The sequence below is a fragment of the Staurois parvus genome, unplaced genomic scaffold, assembly GCF_062004578.1.
Source record: "Staurois parvus isolate SC_StPar_1 unplaced genomic scaffold, SC_StPar_1.0 ptg000470l, whole genome shotgun sequence".
NCBI classification, from domain to species: domain Eukaryota; kingdom Metazoa; phylum Chordata; class Amphibia; order Anura; family Ranidae; genus Staurois; species Staurois parvus.
This window is the reverse complement of record NW_028318266.1, coordinates 423,816-445,103: the sequence shown is the minus strand read 5'-3', so window position 1 is coordinate 445,103 and position 21,288 is coordinate 423,816. Positions and strand designations below refer to the sequence as shown.

General features: G+C 44.8%; 1 protein-coding gene across 1 annotated transcript; it reads right to left on the bottom strand.

Moving 5' to 3' along the window:
- Positions 1 to 971: 971 nt before the first annotated feature.
- LOC149452473 (vitelline membrane outer layer protein 1-like) lies at positions 972 to 21,221 on the bottom strand. The gene is made up of 3 exons (XM_089689334.1): positions 21,020 to 21,221; positions 8,666 to 8,778; positions 972 to 1,403 (listed from the first exon to the last, which is right to left on the bottom strand). Exons 1-3 carry the CDS (start codon positions 21,182 to 21,184, stop codon positions 1,115 to 1,117), a joined length of 567 nt encoding a protein of 188 aa, XP_089545460.1. The 5' UTR covers positions 21,185 to 21,221; the 3' UTR covers positions 972 to 1,114.
- Positions 21,222 to 21,288: the final 67 nt, after the last annotated feature.

The window sequence follows — 21,288 nt, the reverse complement described above, 5'->3', positions numbered from 1 at the left end:
CAGATATCCCCAAATGTCAGGACAGTACAGATATCCCCCAAATGTCATGGCGGTACAGATATCCCCAAATGTCAGGACAGTACAGATATCCCCCAAATGTCAGGACAGTACAGATATCCTCCAAATGACCACTTTTTGCAAAGTAGACAGTCCGACGTATTTGATAACAGCCATGGCGAGTTTTTTAAAGTTGTAATTTTTTTGTCATAATTTTTCGGAAAATTAAAAAAAAAAAAGTTTTTTTTTTTTACACATACTGTCAACAGTGCAGTACAGCGTCATCATATAACTGGCATGGCGGTGATCAGGGACACTGACTGGTTACAGTATGAAAAAGAAAAAAAAAATTGATAATTTTTTAAAATTGTATTACTTTTAATTTATTACATTTTCTCTTTAAGATTTTTCCTCATATTTCACTATGACCAAAGAAGTATAATGTTACCATAGTATGGGGAAGTGATCAGTATTTTTTTTTGTTACACAATTTGGTTATAACAAAGAATGACTTCACTATTTTTTTTTTTTTTTACATACGGTCACCAGTGCAGTACAGCGTCATCATATAACTGGCATAGCGGTGATCAGGGACACTGACTGGTGACAGTATGAAAAAAAAATATATAATTTTTTTATTATTTTTAATTTTTTATTACTTTATTTTTCATATTTCACTATTACCATAGTACAATGTTACCCTAGTAACATTGTACTACTTTGGGGAAGTGATCAGTATTTTTTTTTTTTTTTTTACACAATTTGCTTATAGGAAAGAATTACTTTGCTATAAACAAGCATTTACCTGAATGACAGCGATTCATTCAGGGTTTTTTTTGTGCTTAGCTGTGATGTGGCCACAGCTAAGCACCAGTTAAAGTGCTCTCTACATAGTTTTTTTTTTTTTTAATTTTGAAGATATATTTTGGGTTTATTTAGGCTTTCTGGTATTGTTTATATTAAAACGCAATGCATTGGTAATCACATCTGATTTCTTTATTAAAGTACAATTTTTTTAAAACTGCTTTTTTAAAAAAAAAAAAAATACAATCACATTAATAATTGTATTTCTAAAGCAGACTTAGCATTCTTTTTTTGTATAATTGTGATCCTGATTTTAACAGCATTGGAATTTGACATCATTCAGGGCCGTGTCATCTCCACGTCCTTGGGGATCCTCCACTTTGGTCACGATGCCACAAATTCCCTTTTGGCAGGTGGCACTCGGCCTTCCATATGATCCCCATTTTCCGGCAGAACCTGGCAGGACAGTGAAATCGGAGCAATGGAACAAGACATTGTTGGCTGCTGTATCGTCACCGCTACCAAGGGGCTCCTCAACTTGCAGAACAAAGTAATCGAGATACCCTGAGGGGCACCACTGTACACCAGTCCAACTTCCCCACCTGTAGTGAAAAACAAATATATTTATATCATCTCATTGCTGATTTATGGAGATTACTTACTTTGCTCTGCAGCAATGCTAGGCAATTGGCTTTAGGTTAGATTTGGACTTTGACCACACACTTAGGTGCTTACAGCCACTGCTTGTGTAACCCATTGAAATGTTATTACTTACAATAAATGAAAATGGACATTAGATAGAGGTGGTCAGCCATTCAGGGTCACTCACAGGGACAGAACAGCCCTGTGGAACTTGTATGCTTGTAGCAGGACTGGTGAGCAGGGTGGTCAGGGACTACATTTCCCCGGAAGGGTAGTGTGTGGGTGGGGGCATATAAATATCAAAGCCCAGGAGAGCACAGGGAGAGACTGAAGGAGAAGGAAGTGTGCTGATGGCTAAAGTGCTGACGTAGGCCATAGAGCCAGGATTGGAGAGCGTAAGAGCAGAGCCTACTGACCACCTGGTCTGCCACGCTGACCAGCAGGCCAATCTGACAGCAGGAAACCATGGAAAGCCACGCCTGAACCAGAGAGTCTGGACCAGGGGTGGGCAAACTTTTTGACTTGAGGGCCGCAATGGGTTCATATATTGGACCCGGGGGCCGGACCAAGAGTAGATGAATGATGTGTATGTGTCATCCATAGTAAGTATAGTAATATTCCCCCATAGTAAGCATAGTAATTCATCCCCCATATAGTAATTCATCCCCCATATAGTAATTCATCCCCCATAGTAATTCATCCCCCATAGTAATTCATCCCCCATAGTAATTCATCCCCCATATAGTAATTCATCCCCCATATAGTAATTCATCCCCCATAGTAATTCATCCCCCATATTAAGTCCCCAAGTCCCCCGTGTCAATTTACTTACCTTTGCTCCGCCGTTCCTCTCGCCGTGTTCCCGCGCCGTTCCGGTCTTCAGGGCGGACTGTGAGAGGAGCCTAGCTCCCCTCACATTCGTCACGCTGCCCCGCCTACACACATCCTGACAGCCATCCTGACAGTATCACGCTCCGCGGGCCGGATTAAAAGGTCCGCCGGGCCGTAGTTTGCCCATTGCTGGTCTGGACTGACCCCATTTGCAGATGAAGATGGACTGCTGCGATCTGTTGGACTACAATGATCGGGCGAGAGAGAGACCCATACACCCAGGGGTGATTTACCACAAGGCAAACAAGGCATTTGCCTAGGATGGACTTTTTCAGGGGGGAAGAAGAGACGGAAGAAGGGACACATGTGGCATGGGGACCTGGTGAGTTCCAAGAGATGCTGTGGGTTTCATGACGGTGTATGAACAGCCCGACTCTCGTTGCTGGGGATGTCCGGAGCTGTGAAGATGAGTGTCTCTCTCGTCATGGGGGTTGGTGGCTGGTGTATGGAGGGGCAGTGGTAGTGGAAGGCTTGGGTGGAGGGCAAGGGTGTTCTTGGTCAATACGGGTGGGGGGTGGGGGGAGGGATTTGTGTGTTGCCTAGGGCAGCTCAAACACTAAATACACCACTGCATACACCCACTAACCAAGTGAATACTGACAGTTTGCCACCTCATCTATCTACCTACACATAGTTGTTCCTGCTCACTGGGGTTTCAGCAGTCCCCTCAGATTGGAGGCAGTGGACTATTTCTGAAAGCAGGCCTGCCAACAGTTGTTGCTGCTTTACTGTGAAAGTCTTTTCTTTGGCTCACAAATACCGAGTGTTTATATTTGCTGCACATATCAGTGTCATTTTGTTCTTTTTGACCAACTTACCTCTAATCCCAATATTAACTTCATACTGGTTTATACTAACTTGTATGTGAATCCATATTACAGTTGTGATTTATTTTGGTCACGAGAGCACGGTGGTGGTGTCAGCAGAGGTCGGGCTTTCCACAAGAAGTTCATATTGACAGGGAACCAAAAAAATACTAAGTAACCCTTAAAGGGGGTAGTGCTACACTTATATGACCCTTCCTTTCTGCTGTTCTCTGCTGCTCTGAAAAAGAGAACTCTGATGTAAACTTCAGGTCAATCTAAGAACTGCCCTGCATGGGAAGATCACAAGTCCACTTTAAAAGACAACCTGACCTTTGGGGAAGCAATCAATGAATTTCCCCACCCACTTGGGAGCAGCTCACCTGGTAATGTACAAACATTCAACCCTAATCCAGTGATGTTCGTAGTGTGGCTTTAGCTGGCTCTTTTTCACACTATGCATGAGCCCTGAACCCCTACAGTATTCATTCTTACGGGGCAGTTGTGCTTTGCAGGACCATTGGAGGCCACCATCAATACAGCTATCCCATAGGAATGAATGAGGCTGTGGCTCACATATGCAGCCACCCTGCTCAAAACAGGAGCTACTGGTCAAATTTAGTTCTGCTGGGTGGTAGACAACCTAACTTATAGTCTACTTGTTCATTTGGTTTCCCCCGAGATTCAGTGAAGCTGTGATTTCTCCCTTCTGCCAGTAGAGGCCACTGGTACCTCTGGTATTAGTATAAGCAGCTACAGTAAAACTGACATGAATATTCATGCTTCCCCTAGCCAACCAGAAAGTTTCCTGGCCACTGGTGCATGCTGAGGGAGAGCTTGATTAGGCCTGCAGCCTGAGGCCTACACAAGTGCTTGAGGCTCTGTAATCTGGGAGCCAGGTTGAGAACAGAGGAGGGAGGGGAGGAAGATCATTGCTCATAAAAAACAAAATGGCCAAAACCTTAACAAGATGGCTGTCACCTACAGCTATCATATCCCTATTGTGAACAATTACACCTGGCTGCCCTGCTCCCCAGCTGAGTCCTTCCTTTCCGCATACAGGTTCCACAGGGATGTTCTATCCTTGTGAGTGACAGACCACCACCATCTAATGTCCATTTTAATGTATTGTACGTAATAACATTTCTATGGGTTACAGAGAAATGGGGCAGCTCAGCTCATCTTTAAACCTGAGTCACCTTCCTCGAATTAGGAGTCATAACCAGGGGCGGACTGACAACTCATGGGGCCCCCGGGCAATAGGAGATCATGGGGCCCCTGTGTCCTTGCCCAAACTCAAAAAAGCCTATGAAAAAAAAGGTACCAGGGGCATCTCATGGGGCCCCCTACTGACCCCGGGCCCTCGGGCAGTGCCCGAGTTTCCATATGGTCAGTCCGCCCCTTGTCATAACATATAATGGTGAGCCGTTTTCCATAGGTGGGGAGTTGGAATGCACAGAGTGTTTTTTCAGAATGAGTGGTGGCAAAGCAGGGGTAAAAAAGGCTTTTATTACGAATGACACAATTATGTTTGTAACTTGTTGTATATTTCCAAAATACTTTATTTTTGAAAATATTAGGGTTCTGTATTCTTTAGGAAATCCTTGGGCATAGAATCAGTACTGCTAATGTTAACACCTGGGAGGTTGTCAAATGATAGACACTATGCATAGGGCACAGGACTGCCTAGTTTCCTATAGCCTCAACAATGTCATATGTCTGTTGTATATTCCTATCGGTAGCATTGGTGCTGCTCCAGGCAGTGTTAGCCATGGATCCAGGCTTACCAATGCTTTCACACTCCACCAAGAGGATCTATATTTTCAGGGACCTGGCAATGGCTCCTGCCTTACTCCTTGGAATGGGTCTCCTGCCTTGGCCAAACACAGTTGAAGGATCGCAATTTTCAGATTTTGTCTTTTAGATACTATTAGAGATGAGCGAAGTATTCAAAAATTCGATTCGGCTGATTCGGCGAATTTCAGGAAGAAATTTGATTCGATGCGAATTTATTCGCTACGAAGATGACTTATAAAAAGGGTTTCTAGGCTTCAGAGAGCCTTTAAATTAGTGCAGAACACTGTACCTTTAATTTAAATGCCCTTGGAGATGAGGAAGGAGAAGGAGAAGGAGAAGAAGGATGAGAAGAAGGAGAAGGAGAAGGATGAGAAGAAGGAGAAGGATGAGAAGGAGAAGGAGAAGCATGAGAAGAAGGAGAAGGAGAAGGATGAGAAGAAGGAGAAGGATGAGAAGAAGGAGAAGGAGAAGGATGAGAAGATGGAGAAGGAGAAGGATGAGAAGAAGGAGAAGGATGAGAAGAAGGAGAAGGAGAAGGATGAGAAGAAGGAGAAGGATGAGAAGAAGGAGAAGGATGAGAAGAAGGAGAAGGATGAGAAGAAGGATGAGAAGAAGGAGAAGGATGAGAAGAAGGAGAAGGATGAGAAGAAGGATGAGAAGAAGGATGAGAAGAAGGAGAAGGATGAGAAGAAGGATGAGAAGAAGGAGAAGGATGAGAAGAAGGAGAAGGAGAAGGATGAGAAGAAGGAGAAGGAGAAGGATGAGAAGAAGGATGAGAAGAAGGATGAGAAGAAGGATGAGAAGAAGGAGAAGGATGAGAAGAAGGAGAAGGATGAGAAGAAGGAGAAGGATGAGAAGAAGGATGAGAAGAAGGAGAAGGATGAGAAGAAGGAGAAGGAGAAGGATGAGAAGAAGGAGAAGGAGAAGGATGAGAAGAAGGATGAGAAGAAGGATGAGAAGAAGGAGAAGGATGAGAAGAAGGATGAGAAGAAGGAGAAGGATGAGAAGAAGGAGAAGGATGAGAAGAAGGATGAGAAGAAGGAGAAGGATGAGAAGAAGGATGAGAAGAAGGAGAAGGATGAGAAGAAGGAGAAGGAGAAGGATGAGAAGAAGGAGAAGGATGAGAAGAAGGAGAAGGATGAGAAGAAGAAGGATGAGAAGAAGGAGAAGGAGAAGGAGAAGGATGAGAAGAAGGAGAAGGAGAAGCAGAAGGAGAAGGATGAGAAGAAGGAGAAGGAGAAGGATGAGAAGATGGAGAAGGAGAAGGATGAGAAGAAGGAGAAAGAGAAGGATGAGAAGAAGGAGAAAGAGAAGGATGAGAAGAAGGAGAAGGAGAAGTATGAGAAGAAGGAGAAGGAGAAGGATGAGAAGAAGGAGAAGGATGAGAAGAAGGAGAAGGAGAAGGATGAGAAGAAGGAGAAGGATGAGAAGAAGGAGAAGGATGAGAAGAAGGATGAGAAGAAGGATGAGAAGAAGGAGAAGGAGAAGGATGAGAAGAAGGAGAAGGATGAGAAGAAGGAGAAGGATGAGAAGAAGGATGAGAAGAAGGATGAGAAGAAGGAGAAGGATGAGAAGAAGGACAGTTCTGTGACAGTTTCTGTCTATTTCTGACAGTTCTGGGACATTCACTCCATACAGCGGTTGAAACATTGTATCTATTTTTTTCCATAAATGACATTCTGCAAATACACTTAGAGGAGCTCTGCAGATACACTTTTTGCCGGCTTGGAATTAATCTTATTTTCATCCTACTTCTTCTTCTTCTTCTTCATCCTCATCCTCAGAAGAAGAAGAGGATGAGGATGAGGATGAAGAAGAAAAAGAAGTAGAAGAAGAAGTAGGATGAAAATAAGAATAATTCCAAGCCGGCAAAAAGTGTATGTGCAGAGTTCCTCTATTTCTGACAGTTCTCTGACAGCTTCTTCACATGTACAGCGGTTGAAACATCTGTATCCTAAATGGAAACTAATAGATACAATGTTTCAACCGCTGTACACGTGAAGGAACTGTCAGAGAAATGTCGGAAATAGCGGAGCTCTCTGCAGGGACACTTTTGCCGGCTGATCGGGAAAATTTCGATTCGCGCACCCGAAGTAGGCAAAATTTCGGATTCGACGGATTTTTCCTGAAATTCGTATCGAATTCCGGTTCGCCTGGTTCGATTCGCTCATCTCTAGATACTATCATGGTCGTATAGAACATTTGAAATGTGGACTTTCAATGTGAATAACTTAGGACTCTGATGTTCTAGGTACTCACAAAAAAGCTTAGAACTTTTATTCCAAGCTTTCAGAAGAAATAAAGTGTGGCTTGGGCACTTCAAAAGGGAAAGTCCTTTAAAAACTGTATACCACAGTTCTTAAAGGAGAAACACCAGGAAACAGACTAGATTGTCCCACAGTGGAAGAAAAAGTCACTCTATCCTGTAGCCTCCCTAGCAGTCTGTGTGACGGGAGTGACTTTTGGGGGTGGGGGGACCACTTGGTCAGCTCATGTCCCCCTGATTATGTTTAACCCACCCTGGGCCTGTTAAGGGGTACAGTGTGTAAATGTGAATGTCCCAGTCTTGTGTATAGTGTGTGTTCCTTTGTCCCTGCCATGTGGTTGCCTATTGTTCTATGCCATGTGCTACCCCCCCCATTGTTCTGTGTCTTGCCATGTGTTGCATTGTCTACTGCCATGTGGCTATTCCTTTGTTCTCGGCCACATGGCTGTCCATTGTTTGTTTGCCATGTGCTTCATCCCATTGTTCTGTGTCTTGGGTTGGTTGGGGTGGTTCCCTGTAGCTCTTCCCACTGATGGAGCGGGTTGATGATGTGTTTACTGTTCCTGGTTGTGTTTCCCCACCCTCTGTATATATATCCTGTGTTTTGTGTTAAAATAAAGTGTTAAAATAAAATAGGAAGCCATCCATTGTATACAACTCATGTGCCCTGTTGTGATTGGTCACAGCAGGTCACTTGGTACTGGCAACAGAGCTGGTAAACCGATCTGTCATCGGCCGCGTCCGGGGTACACGGCCGGTGACAGATCACGTCACTGCGCAGCTCTGCTGGCATGAAACTGTGCATGCCTGAAAGGACGCCATATGGCGTCCACCTGGAAGGACGAGGTTTTTTGGCAACAAACCATTCGGCCATAGGCCGGGCGGGAACTGGTTAAAAATGTTGAAGTTTTGGCAGGGAGTGATGCAAGTAGCTGGTCTTGCCTAAGGTGTTACATAGTCTAGCACCGGTCTTGCTCAGAAATAGAAGTAGAGTGGCTTCCCTCTTTGCCTTCAGGCTGGACAAGGTTAATAGTACAGTGTAGTGTGCCATGAGGAGCTGGTGGAGACAAGTCAGTTTTCTAGGCTACTTTTCTCAAAATGATTTTGTAGGGCTCTGGAGTATGGTATGGCCTCCAACCATTGAGTGCTGCTGACCCACACGGAACTAGTGTAAATTCCTAATGGCCTGTTGTTCCCCAGTAGCCTTTGGAGGCACCTGCTAACACATGTGTGACCAGATTTGCCATCTCAGAAAATCACACATGTATGTGCACCAGCTTTTGGAATATCGTCTGATCCTTTCTGCACATTTGAGTTTTTTTTAGGGTAAAAATAAATGAATCTTCAACAGTTTAGAACTGTGGAGAGTATGTGATTCCCAAATTGCCCTGAAGAGAAAATATCCATTTTAGATGAAGTGGTTTTATGGTTGGGTTTTGCATAAGGTATAAGTGTATGGACATACCTTCCAGCCAATGACGTTCTTCCAGAACTAAGGTCTTTTTCACCAGGTTTGTTACAGTACAGTTTGATCGCATTTAGCGCAGTGTCATCATCTCCTCCTTGAGGTGGCTCCACCTTAAAAGGAAACAAAAAGTTTATGAAAATATCTTTGTTTAGTTCAGGGAGAATTATTTTTAAGTGCTAGATTTAGAGCTACTCTTGTGAGGGCAGCTGGAAGATTGTGGTCTCCAAAGGTTGCCCTGACCTTGCAAGCCTCCCAACACCGGACACCCTGGGTTCAGACATAATTCTCAAGAGATCACAAATGCAATGACACCAGACTATAGTAAAGCAACAATATAATTACTAAGGGTTCTTCAGTTCAGACAGTAAAGAATGTTAATGCAGATACTGCAGCTCTCAATGTAAACCTTTTAGTTGCGGGGTATAGAACACAGGTATATAATGCAAGAATGAAACACAGAAGATCAATCCGTGATTTCATATATGCACTGTAAGACCCTGTGACCCAGGTTAGAAAAAAGGGAAGAGAGCTTGGGAAGAGGGACCTAAACATGGCGCTGGCTGGAAGCTTGTGTTAGGATATCTGTGAACTGCTGAGAGATGCTGGCGATGGACTAAGTACAGACATGCCTCTTAAGCTGAGTGTGATGTTCCAGTGGTGTCTCTGGCTGTTGGGGCCCCCTCAGTTTGACCGGAATGTGGAGCCTGCTCTGTGGAATGGGACAGAGGTGGGGACCTGTGCGGAGGTGGCAGAGGGCCCTGTGATAAGTATCACAAGGAATGCTGTGCAGACACCTGGGAAGCGTCCATGGCCGAATGGAGAAGGGAGAGGAGAGCCCATCGGAGGATAGCCCTAGTCTCCCCATGGCCTAAGGAGGTCTGGAATGAAGCACTGTACACCGCCATTGAGGTCTCTGAATGGGCTGAAGAGCAGTTGGATAACCACAAAGCAGAGAGTGGTGAGTGCCTATTGTTACACAGCATTTAAACTTTTGTGGGTTCCCTAAAGATCTCCAGGTCTTTTGTGAAAGATTAAAACTGCAAATGCCAGAAATCCCAGGGTGGACTGATATAAGGGAGAAGAGGGGGCTGGAAGAAGAGAAGGGACACTTAATATCTAAAAAAAAAAAGATGGCAACAGATGTGAACTGAAGAAGACAAACACTTCTGAGAGACTATATAGTTGGGAACTATTTAATAGATGGAGTCCGATAGGAACCCAATTTGGAGTTTAATTCTAGGTTTCCTCCTTGTGGTCCCTTTTTTTTCTCCCTCTTGCCTTTAGGTAACATAAGGTGGCAGGAGATATATGGAATTGATGGATGGGGGGAGGGAGAGATCAATGGAGGTATGGAGTAAAAGGTGAAGCATAGGGGGGAATATATGAAGGCCAATACACTTCTGGATCCACACTACATAAGGACTGGGATGGGGTGGTGGGAGGTGTACATAGACAGAGCCTTACCCCAATTAGAGGGATCGACGGTGGGATTATTCCCACAACAGATCCAAGGGCTAGGAATGAGCCATTGGTTTTTAAGGGGACACCTTTACATTGTACTACTAAAAAGCACCCACTAGTTAACTTCCGTGTCTGGCAGTTGAGGGGCTAACTGTTAGCCACAGGCTCAGCTTCCTCCCTGCCAGTGATAGGGTGATGGAACATGTATGCAGAAGGGGTACAGGGATGGAACGTGTGCGCAAGGAGGGGATACAGAGATGGAACGTGTGTGCAGAGAGGGTACAGGGATGGAACACGTGTTTGGAGAGCAGATACAGGGATGGAACATGTGTGCAGAGGGAAGACTAACGATTAATAATGTGGGTTGTTGACAACTGAATCTGCACCACATTCCAATTTATATAGATATTTCTAAAACATCTAGATTTGGGACTTTGAGGCGCTTCTAGATACTTTAACTTGTATTAGTCTAAACCTTTAATAACGTTTAGATTACAAAGATAAAATATATTCATAAAACAAACATATATACAAATGGTCTACTTGTCCTCATTGCTAAAGCACCATCCCTCCATAAAGATCTGGCAGACACTGGAGTTGTGGTACACTATTCCACTATAAAGAGATACTTGTACAAATATGGTCTTCATGGAAGAGTCATCAGAAGAAAACCTCTTCTACGTCCTCACCACAAAAATCATTGTTTGAACTTTGCAAATGAACATATAGACAAGCCTGATGCATTTTGGAAACAAGTTCTGTGGACCAATGAGGTTAAAATGGAACTTTTTGGCCGGAATGAGCAAAGGTACGTTTGGAAAAGAAGGGGCACAGAATTTATTGAAAAGAACCTCTGTCCAACTGTTAAGCATGGGGTTGGATCAATCATGCTTTGGGGTTGTGTTGCAGCCAGTGGCACAGGGAACATCTCACGAGTAGAAGGAAAAATGGATTCAATAAAATTTCAGCAAATTTTGGATGGTAACTTGATGCCATCTGTGAAAAAGCTGAAGTTAAAGAGAGGATGGCTTCTACAAATGGATAATGATCCTAAACACACCTCGAAATCCACGGGGGATTACATCAAGAGGCGTAAACTGAAGGTTTTGCCATGGCCTTCACAATCTCCTGACCTCAACATAATTGAAAATCTATGCATAGACCTTAAAAGAGCAGTGCGTGACAGACAGCCCAGAAATCTCAAAGAACTGGAAGACTTTTGTAAGGAAGAATGGGCAAAGATACCTCAAACAAGAATTGAAAGACTCTTGGCTAGCTACAAAAAGCGTTTACAAGCTGTGATACTTGCCAAAGGGGGCAGTACAAGATATTAACTCTGCAGGGTGCCCAAACTTTTGCAGACGCCATTTTTTTGTTTTCTGTTATTTTGAAAGTTGTAAATGATGGAAATAAAATCTAACTTTTGTTGACATATTATAAGAATGTCTAATCTGTAATTTGATGCCTTTTGGTGATTTTTCCATCTTTCCTTGGCTTCTTTATGCACATTAATACAAATTTTTAGCTGGGGTGCCCAAACTTTCGATCCCCACTGTATATATATAATCAGTTACATCTTTTTCTGTAAATATTTTATTGTACCCGTTTGACTCTTTGTAATAAATCTTTCTTCCTGAAAGTGTTAGACTGTTTCTAAAGCGCTTAATTGCAATTTACGAATTCCTGCCTCTAAAGAGATGCTACTGTGTTTGTTTAATCCTCTGCCCAATCGGCCTGCGGTGACCGTATTGGACAGACGACTTTTCAACCATTATAGTGTATATTTGATAGAGAGTTTCCCCTTTCTCTGTACAAAAAAGAGGTGGTGGCAGTGTGTAAGGATCAGTTGCGTAATTACCCTGATCCAGTAACAAGCGCATCCAGGCTGCAGGCACGGATTGAAATCCATTAGCTGGAAATCGCTCTGTAGGGTGCAGCTGGGTGTGGCATTGTTACGCACATCACATCGCGGTCTGGATTGGCCAGTCCTTCGGTCACAAGTTTGGTGAGAAGGTCTGGGGTCTGACGCCTCGATTGTGACAAAGGGTGTTGCCATCAGAGTGATTAGTGAGCTGGTAGTCCATCCGCTCCTGGAGCTTTTCCAGAAGGGAAAGGTGCTAGGGTATCTGCTAACTCATCCACCGCAAGAGGGACACTTGTCAACCCTCAATTGTGGAAATTTCTTTTAATTTGCAAAAATAAGTTCCATAAGATGCCACCAGCACCAATAATAAAGACAAAATCAGTGTCACAGATTGACTGTATCTCTGGCTGGCAGTGGTAGGGTGACAGTTGCAGTGAGTGGAGGATAATGGACAGATCCCAGGCTGGAATTCCCCAAGCAATGGGGAAGGGGGGGGGGGGAGAAAAAAACAAACTGATAGCAGGCAGCCCAACCCACACACACATAGAATAGCTGACAGATCCGACACAACACACCACCACCGACACTAGAAGATCAGGCTGTGGGATTGTGATGATGTCATCACTCACTGACACATTATGATGGATGGCCAGTTGGCCGGAGGTTATCCAAGATGGATGCTGGACAGGGCTCTCTCCATTGCCAATTCTAGAAATACAAATGATTTGTTGAAGGGTAATACATATAACAATAATGTTAATAGACATCATAGTAAATTAACCCTTTCAACGCCACTCTGGAATTTTGGGGCAATCAGAAGCACTGTTAATAGATATTTGTTGGCTCTTTGTAAGAATCAGACATGTACTGCACCTCATGGAAAGTGTAATTATAGTTCCTAAAAGGGGACCCACATTAGGTCAGTCTTTATCCCCCAGTTTTTTCAATCAGGTGGGGGTACAGTTCACTACAGTACACGTATGTATGTAATAAAAGGATAGTGAGCGCTCCAAAAAACAAAAAAAAACAAAAAAAAAAAAAAGGTACCAAGAAAAAACCTTAATGGAAACAAAATAAAATATCTCCTGTATATATGATAAACGAATGTCCACATGCAAAGTTCACATATATATAGATGAATAAATCCCAATAGTAAAACCCTTAAGGTATGCAGGATATTCCGGTAAACTTTTCCTCTATGGTGCAGTCATCAAGTTGGTGGAATTAGTAAAGAAATCTGCTGGGTTCAGAGGTCCCCCTTAGGGATGGATTAAGGTGCTCAGCCTGAGTACAGGGCTCCATTTCCTCTGGTCTCACTGGTATCTTTGGGGTAACCTTATGGATCCTCTACTGGTCCTACGCAGGGGCGGACTGACCATTTGGAAACTCGAGCACTGCCCGAGGGCCCGGGGTCAGTAGGGGGCCCCATGAGATGCCCCTGGTACCTTTTTCATAGGCTTTTTTGAGTTTGGGCAAGGACACAGGGGCCCCATGATCCCCTATTGCCCGGGGGCCCCATGAGTTGTCAGTCCGCCCCTGGTCCTACGTTGCTGACTCTGCCAAGTGAAAAGACAGCTGCTGGCTTACCCATGCGCTTCCGGTGAGTGCGCACTTTAACTATTGATTGAAGTCACAAGTTAATCTGCTGCAGTTTTATCCTGGGATTTATTCATCTATATATAGGTGAACTTTGCATGTGGACATTCCTTTATCATATATACAGGAGATATGATAATATATTGACGAATATTTTTACCACAATATATTTATTCCTTAAGCGCTACACCTTTATTTTGTTACGTACACGTATGTAGCTCTGGCTGTACTGACACGGGGCGTGCAGCGAAAAGTCAAAGTTTTGTTTTTTTTAAATCCCTGTGCAAATACTGTGTGGAATAAAAAATTGCAACATCCACCATTTTATTCTCTAGTGCCTTTGCTTTGATAAAATATATAATGTTTGGGGGTTCAAAGTAATTTTCCAGCAAAAAAAATGTTTTTCATGTAAATACTGTAAAAAGAGTCAGAAAAGGCTTGGTTTTCAAGTAGTTAGTTCAAACACCTCCAAAAGACCCCTGGAAAGTTGATACCGTATATACTCGAGTATAAGCCGACCCGAATATAAGCCGAGGTACCTAATTTTACCAAAGAAAAACTGGGAAAAACTATTGACTCGAGTATAAGCCGAGGGGGGAGGAATAGTGCCCCATCGTTGGTGTCAGTGGGGGGAGGAATAGTGCCCCATCGTTGGTGTCAGTGGGGGGAGGAATAGTGCCCCATCGTTGGTGTCAGTGGGGGGAGGAATAATGCCCCATCGTTGGTGTCAGTGGGGGGAGGAATAGTGCCCCATCGTTGGTGTCAGTGGGGGGAGGAATAGTGCCCCATCGTTGGTGTCAGTGGGGGGAGGAATAGTGCCCCATCGTTGGTGTCAGTGGGGGGAGGAATAGTGCCCCATCGTTGGTGTCAGTGGGGGGAGGAATAGTGCCCCATCGTTGGTGTCAGTGTGGGGGTGAGGAATAGTGCCCCATCGTTGGTGTCAGTGTGGGGGGGAGGAATAGTGCCCCATCGTTGGTGTCAGTGTGGGGGGAGGAATAGTGCCCCATCGCTGGTGTCAGTGGGGGGAGGAATAGTGCCCCATCGCTGGTGTCAGTGGGGGGAGGAATAGTGCCCCATCGTTGGTGTCAGTGTGGGAGGAATAGTGCCCCATCGTTGGTGTTAGTGGGGGGGGAGGAATAGTGCCCCATCGTTGGTGTCAGTGGGGGGGAGGAATAGTGCCCCATCGTTGGTGTCAGTGGGGGGAGGAATAGTGCCCCATCGTTGGTGTCAGTGGGGGGAGGAATAGTGCCCCATCGTTGGTGTCAGTGGGGGGAGGAATAGTGCCCCATCGTTGGTGACCCCTGCTCCAGCCTGGGCTCGCTCGCTCCCTCCCTCTCCCATGGTACACACTTACCGGTCAGATGTCTTCCTTCTCCGGCCGCTCTCCTCCTCTTCACTCGCTCGATCTTCGCGGTGCCGCTCGGCTCCTCCTCTCCAAGCTCCACCTCCTCGCCGTTGATTGGGCGTCTGTGTGCCAGTTCCGGCGGCCAATCACCGGCGAGGATTGATCCTGGGGGTGTGTCCAGATGACAGGGACAGCATGTCATCTGCAGACGTTGACTCGAGTATAAGCCGAGGGGGCCGTTTTTCAGCACAAAAAATGTGCTGAAAAACTCGGCTTATACGGTACCCAAAGGAATTTGTTGAGAGGAATGGTGAGCATTTTGCATATCTCATTTGTTGCCACAAGTTTTTGGAAAATGAAGAAAGAACGAAAAGGTATTTCTTTTTCAATACCTTGTGGCAAAATACTCATAATGTCTCTTAGGAAATTCCTTGGGGTGTCTACTTTCCAAAAATGGGTCATTTGAGTGGGGTGCTTGTACTATCCTGGCATTTCTGGGCCTCCAAAATGGATAGGTAGTGAGGAAGGGACATGAGGAAATACGCCCTTTGAATGCCTGAAAGCAGTCATTGGATTTCAAGCTCCTGTATGTGGCAAGGCTGCCAAAAAATCTCACATGGGGTATCCTCACATTCAGGAGAAGTAGCAGAATGTGTTTTGGGGTATAATTTCACGTATACCCATGGCATCTGTAAGTAATATATCATTTAAATGACAATATTTTTGTAATTTTTCCAAAAACTTGTGGCAAAGAAATAAAATCTTCTACGGACTCAGCATGCCTCTCAGCAAATTTCTTGGGGGTGTCTACTTTCCAAAAAGGGGTCATTTGGGTTTTTTTGTACTGCTCTGGCATTTCAGCAATCAAGAAAGTAAAAGCTGTGTAAATTCCAGTATATATACACACACCACAGTTTGTAGATGGTATAACTTTCCCGCAAACCAATTAATATACACTTATTGGGATTTGTTTTGCCAAAGACATGGAGCAGAATACATTTTGGCCTAAGTGTATCACTAAATTTGAGTTTACTGGAAATTTCTTATATTAGAAAGTAAAAAATATCTTTTTCAAAATTTTCATTTTTTCATAACATAAAAAAACCCAGTGCTGAACAAATACCTCCAAAAGAAAGCTATATTTGTGTGAAAAAAAAGAACATAAATGTTGTTTGAGTACAGCATTGCATGACCAGTTGAAATATCGCAATAGCAAAAAATTGCCTGGTCAGGTCTGTTTTTCCAGGCAGACCCGATCCGAACCTCTACTTTCCTCTGTGGAGCGGCGAGTGAAAATGGACCCATGTCCGTTCACACCCGCCAACAAAAATGGATGGAGATCCGTTCCCCTTCCATCCAGCAGGTTGAAGTGGATGACAGTCAGATGGAAACAGACAGGTGGTCCAATTCCATCCGACTGCCCCACAGAGGAGAGCCGTCGGTGTCCGCTCTGCATACACAAAGCGGATAGCACCTGCTCAGTGGGGGATCAGCAGAGAGAACCCCTGATCAGCAGGGGGAACGCAGCCGCATGTCGCCCCATGTGAAAGTGGCTTAATTACTTCTCGACCGGCCGTTGCATATAAACGGCCGGACGGTGGCAGTACATTGTCGGGTGGCCGTTTATGAACGGCCTCCCCGCACCCTGCTTGTGCGCGCTCCCTGGGAGCGTGCAGCACCGCGATCCGGTGCCCGCTGTGTCCTCCGGACACAGTGAAACACCGATCATCGGACGGGACCTCTGTACGAGGTCCCGATCATGTGATCACTGATTGGCCAATCAGTGATCACATGCAAAGTAGTAAGCAAGATGTCACTTGTGACATCATTGCTTACTACGTGTGAAGTCTGTGAATGATCACAGAGGTCACATGGTACAAGGCTATTCACAACATCCTTGTACCATGTGACAAGCTGTGACCAATCACAGCTCACTCAGTACTTCTCAATGACTGCAAGAATGCAGAGAGAGAGAAAGAGAAATGATTGCTTTTACATCCTATATGGGTGTAAAAGCAATCAGTGTAAAAAAAAAAAAAAAAATCTTCATCACCCCCCACAAGTAGTACAGTGTCACCATGGTGATACTGTACTGCTAGGGTGACAGTATGTAAAAAAAAAAAAAAATAATAATAATAATATAAAAAAAATAAAATAAAAATGTAAAAAAAATGTTTAAAAATTATAATTTTTGGTTATAAACTAATTTGTTTTTTTTACTAAAAAGATAACGGAATACATTTTGGCCAAGATTTATGATGAAATATTATTTATTTGCAAAATTTTATAAAAAAAACACTTTTGTTCAAAATTTTTGGACTTTTTCATTTACATAGCAAAAAAAAATAAAAATCCCAGCGGTGAATAAATACCACCAAAATAAATCTTTATCTGTCTCAAAAAAATGGTAAAAAATTTATTTGGGTACAGTGTTGCATGACCGCGCAATTGTCATTCAAAGTGTGATAGCGCTGAAAGCTGAAAATTGCCCCGTTCAGGAAGGGGGTAAAAGTGTCCGGTCTGGAAGTGGTTAAAGAGTGCCTGTTACCTGCCAATGCTATCACACAAGGGCTGGTTAGCCCCATTGCGATAGATCTAAAATTTAAAAACAGTTCTATATATAAAAAAGAAAAAAAAAAAAAAAAAAGTTACCAATTTTAAAGCCTCCCCATCACCTCATATGAAAAGCACAGCTTAGGGCAAGGACATATATTATTATTAATATTGAGTGTTTATATTGCACCAAAGGGTTTTCTCAGCGCTGTACATTAGAGTGGGGGACAGAACATGAAACAATACAGTAGCAAAACAATACATGAGGGGTTCAAGGGCCCTGCCCTTTTGAGCTCACATACTAGGAGGGAGGGGATGGTGATACAGGAGGAGATGGCTGTAGGGGATGGAATGGAGTGAGGAGTGGCGGGGATCGGCTGTTAGGTGAGGGCAGGGTAGGCTTCCCTGAAGAGATGGGTTTTCAAGGTGCGCCTAAAGGTGAGGCGGGTAGGTGACAATCTGATGGATATATGTAAACATAAATTGCGCCACATGTGTGAGGTATCAGTGTGAACGTTGGAGTGAGAGCAATCATTCTAGGGCCCTAGTCCAGTTACTGTAACTATAAACTGATAATCGGTAAAGGCTTTTAAAGTGTTGCCTATGGAGAATTCTTGGTACTATAGTTTTTGTATATCCATGGGCGTGTCCCATTTAAAGACTTGACATGTTTGGTATCTATTTACTTGATGCAACCGAATGTTTCATATTTTACAAAAAAAAAAAAAATTGGGTATGATATTGTGTTGTGTTTGCACGAAAATTCATTCTAGCGTATTTTTTTTACTGAAAATACGCATTTGATAAATAACGGCACCAATATCATCCAATAAAAAAAATAAATAAATAAACTCTCTTCTAGATTGTAAGCTCCAAGGATCAGGGCCCTCCTTTCCCTCTTGTATTGAACTGTATTGTCTCCCGTTATATTGTAAAGTGCTGAGCAAACTGTTGGCGCCATATAAATCCTGTATAATAATAATCATCACCATTTTATTCTCCAGGATCTCTGCTTTCAGAAAATATATAATTTGGAGGGGGGGGGGGGTTAAATTAATTTCTAGCATAAAATGCAGATTTTAACTTGTGCAGAAATTGTTTTTTAAAAAGGATGCTCTGGCAGTCAAGTGGTTAACCATGAATAAGACCATCCACCACCAAGAGAAGATCTGAAGGACAAAAGGGCTCTGCACACCACATAACTGGCTGATATCTGGAAAAGGTAGGCATTAAAAATGCATTAGGTGTAGCTGGAGATGGAAGTCTGCTGTGTGGAAAAGGGCTTAAAGTATAACTAAAGGCAAAACTTTTTATTTTAGTTTTGGACACAGTGGAGAGGGATTAGAGCAGCGGTTCTCAACCTGTGGGTCGCGACCCCTTTGGGGGTCGAACGACGCTTTCACAGGGGTCGCCTAAGACCATCGGAAATCACATATTTCCGATGGTCTTAGGAACCGAGACACCGCTCCTCTGTCTCCAGGTGTGGGAGGGATGACATGCCGCACCTGTCATCTGGACACACCCCCGGGATCAAACCTCGCCGGTGATTGGCCGCCGGAACTGTAGCTCAGGAGAGGCAACAGGCGGCCAATCACCGGCGAGGAGGTGGAGCTTGGAGAGGAGGAGCCGAGCGGCACCGCGAAGATCGAGCGAGTGAAGAGGAGCAGAGCGGCCGGAGAAGGAAGACAGCTGACCGGTAAATGTCTGTACCATGGGAGAGGGAAGGAGCGAGCGAGCCCAGGCTGGAGCAGGGGTCAGCAAGGTAAGTATCATTGGTGTCAGTGGGAGGAATAGTGCCCAATCATTGGTGTCACTAATACCAATGATTGGGCACTATTCCTCCCCCCACTGACACCAACGACGAGGCACGATTCCTCCCCCCACTGACACCAACGACGAGGCACGATTCCTCCCCCCACTGACACCAACGACGGGGCACTATTCCTCCCCCCACTGACACCAACGACGGGGCACTATTCCTCCCCCCACTGACACCAACGACGGGGCACTATTCCTCCCCCCACTGACACCAACGACGGGGCACTATTCCTCCCCCCACTGACACCAACGACGGGGCACTATTCCTCCCCCCACTGACACCAACGACGGGGCACTATTCCTCCCCCCACTGACACCAACGACGGGCACTATTCCTCCCCCCCACTGACACCAACGACGGGGCACTATTCCTCCCCCCACTGACACCAACGACGGGGCACTATTCCTCCCCCCACTGACACCAACGATGGGGCACTATTCCTCCCCCCACTGACACCAACGATGGGGCACTATTCCTCCCCCCACTGACACCAACGATGGGGCACTATTCCTCCCCCCACTGACACCAACGATGGGGCACTATTCCTCCCCCCACTGACACCAACGATGGGGCACTATTCCTCCCCCCACTGACACCAACGATGGGGCACTATTCCTCCCCCCACTGACACCAACGATGGGGCACTATTCCTCCCCCCACTGACACCAACGATGGGGCACTATTCCTCTCCCCACTGACACCAATGTTGGGGCACTATTCCTCCCCCTGATACCAATATCGGGGCACTATTCCTCCCACTGATACCAATGATGGGGCACTATTCCTCCCACTGACACCAATGATGGGGCAGTATTCCTCCCAATGATGGGGCACTATTCCTTCCACTGACACCAATGTTGGGGCACTATTCCCCCCACTGACACCAATGTTGGGGCACTATTACTCTCACTGACACCAATGATGGGGCACTATTCCCCCCACTGACACCTATGATGGGGCACTATTCCTCCCACTGGCACCAATGATGGGGCACTATTCCCCCCACTGACACCTATGATGGGGCACTATTCCTCCCACTGACACCAATGATGGGGCACTATTCCTCCCAATGATGGGGCACTATTCCTACCACTGATACCAATGATGGGGCACTATTCCTCCCATTGACATCAGTGATGGGACACTATTCCTCCCACTGACACCAATGATGGGGCACTATTCCTCCCACTGACACCAATGACGTGGCACTACTCCTCCCACTGCAAAATTACGGTTATGAAGTAGCAACGAAAATAATTTTATGGTTGGGGGTCATCACAACACGAGGAACTGTATTAAGGGGTCGCGGCATTAGGAAGGTTGAGAACCACTGGATTAGAGCCTGTCAGGTTTTTATTGCTGTCTGTTAGGGATTTTTTCCCTTCTGTTTATCTCCCTTCCAAATTTTGGGTTGTCACCAGAACAGGAATAGAGGGGAAATCATCCAAAGGGGACACTAGTTCTGGCGACTACTCACTTTGTAGGGATTTCCTCTCACTTCCTGTTTTGGCTATGGGATAGGAAGTCAATGGAAATCTCCCCAATTGGACACAGATGGCAAAAAAAAACAAAAACTTCGGGGGTTATAACCCTTCTTTACTCTATACAAAATGAAACTAATAATTTTGCTTTCAGTTCTGCTTTCAGACTGGACCTTCAGATTCTGGCACATGGTTCTCTTTCAGTCAAATCTAACATTTTGGGATCACTTACCAGCAAATTAAAGCCTGTTGCTACCATTCCAGGAGGGCAGGTATCCATCCATCCCCATTTACCCCATTGACCACCATTGGTCACAGAAATCTCTAAGCCGTGGATCAGCGGGGAGTGGAGGAGCATCAAAGTGACCATCCAGCTCAGCATCATCTTCCTCACCATGGCTCTCAGAGTAGACCAGATATTCTGGGACCAGTCTACGGAGCTCCCATATTTATAGCACTGACACAATGTCAGCCTAAGGACACTGGGTGGGGCACATACTG

Excerpts from the sequence above, each read along its gene's own strand:
- LOC149452473 (XM_089689334.1), bottom strand. The coding sequence starts at position 21,184 with ATGGTGAGGAAGATGATGCTGAGCTGGATGGTCACTTTGATGCTCCTC. Across the intron at positions 8,779-21,019 it reads CAACAGGCTTTAATTTGCTG|GTGGAGCCACCTCAAGGAGG; the intron begins GTAAGTGATCCC and ends TTTCCTTTTAAG. Across the intron at positions 1,404-8,665 it reads AGAACGTCATTGGCTGGAAG|GTGGGGAAGTTGGACTGGTG; the intron begins GTATGTCCATAC and ends TTTTCACTACAG.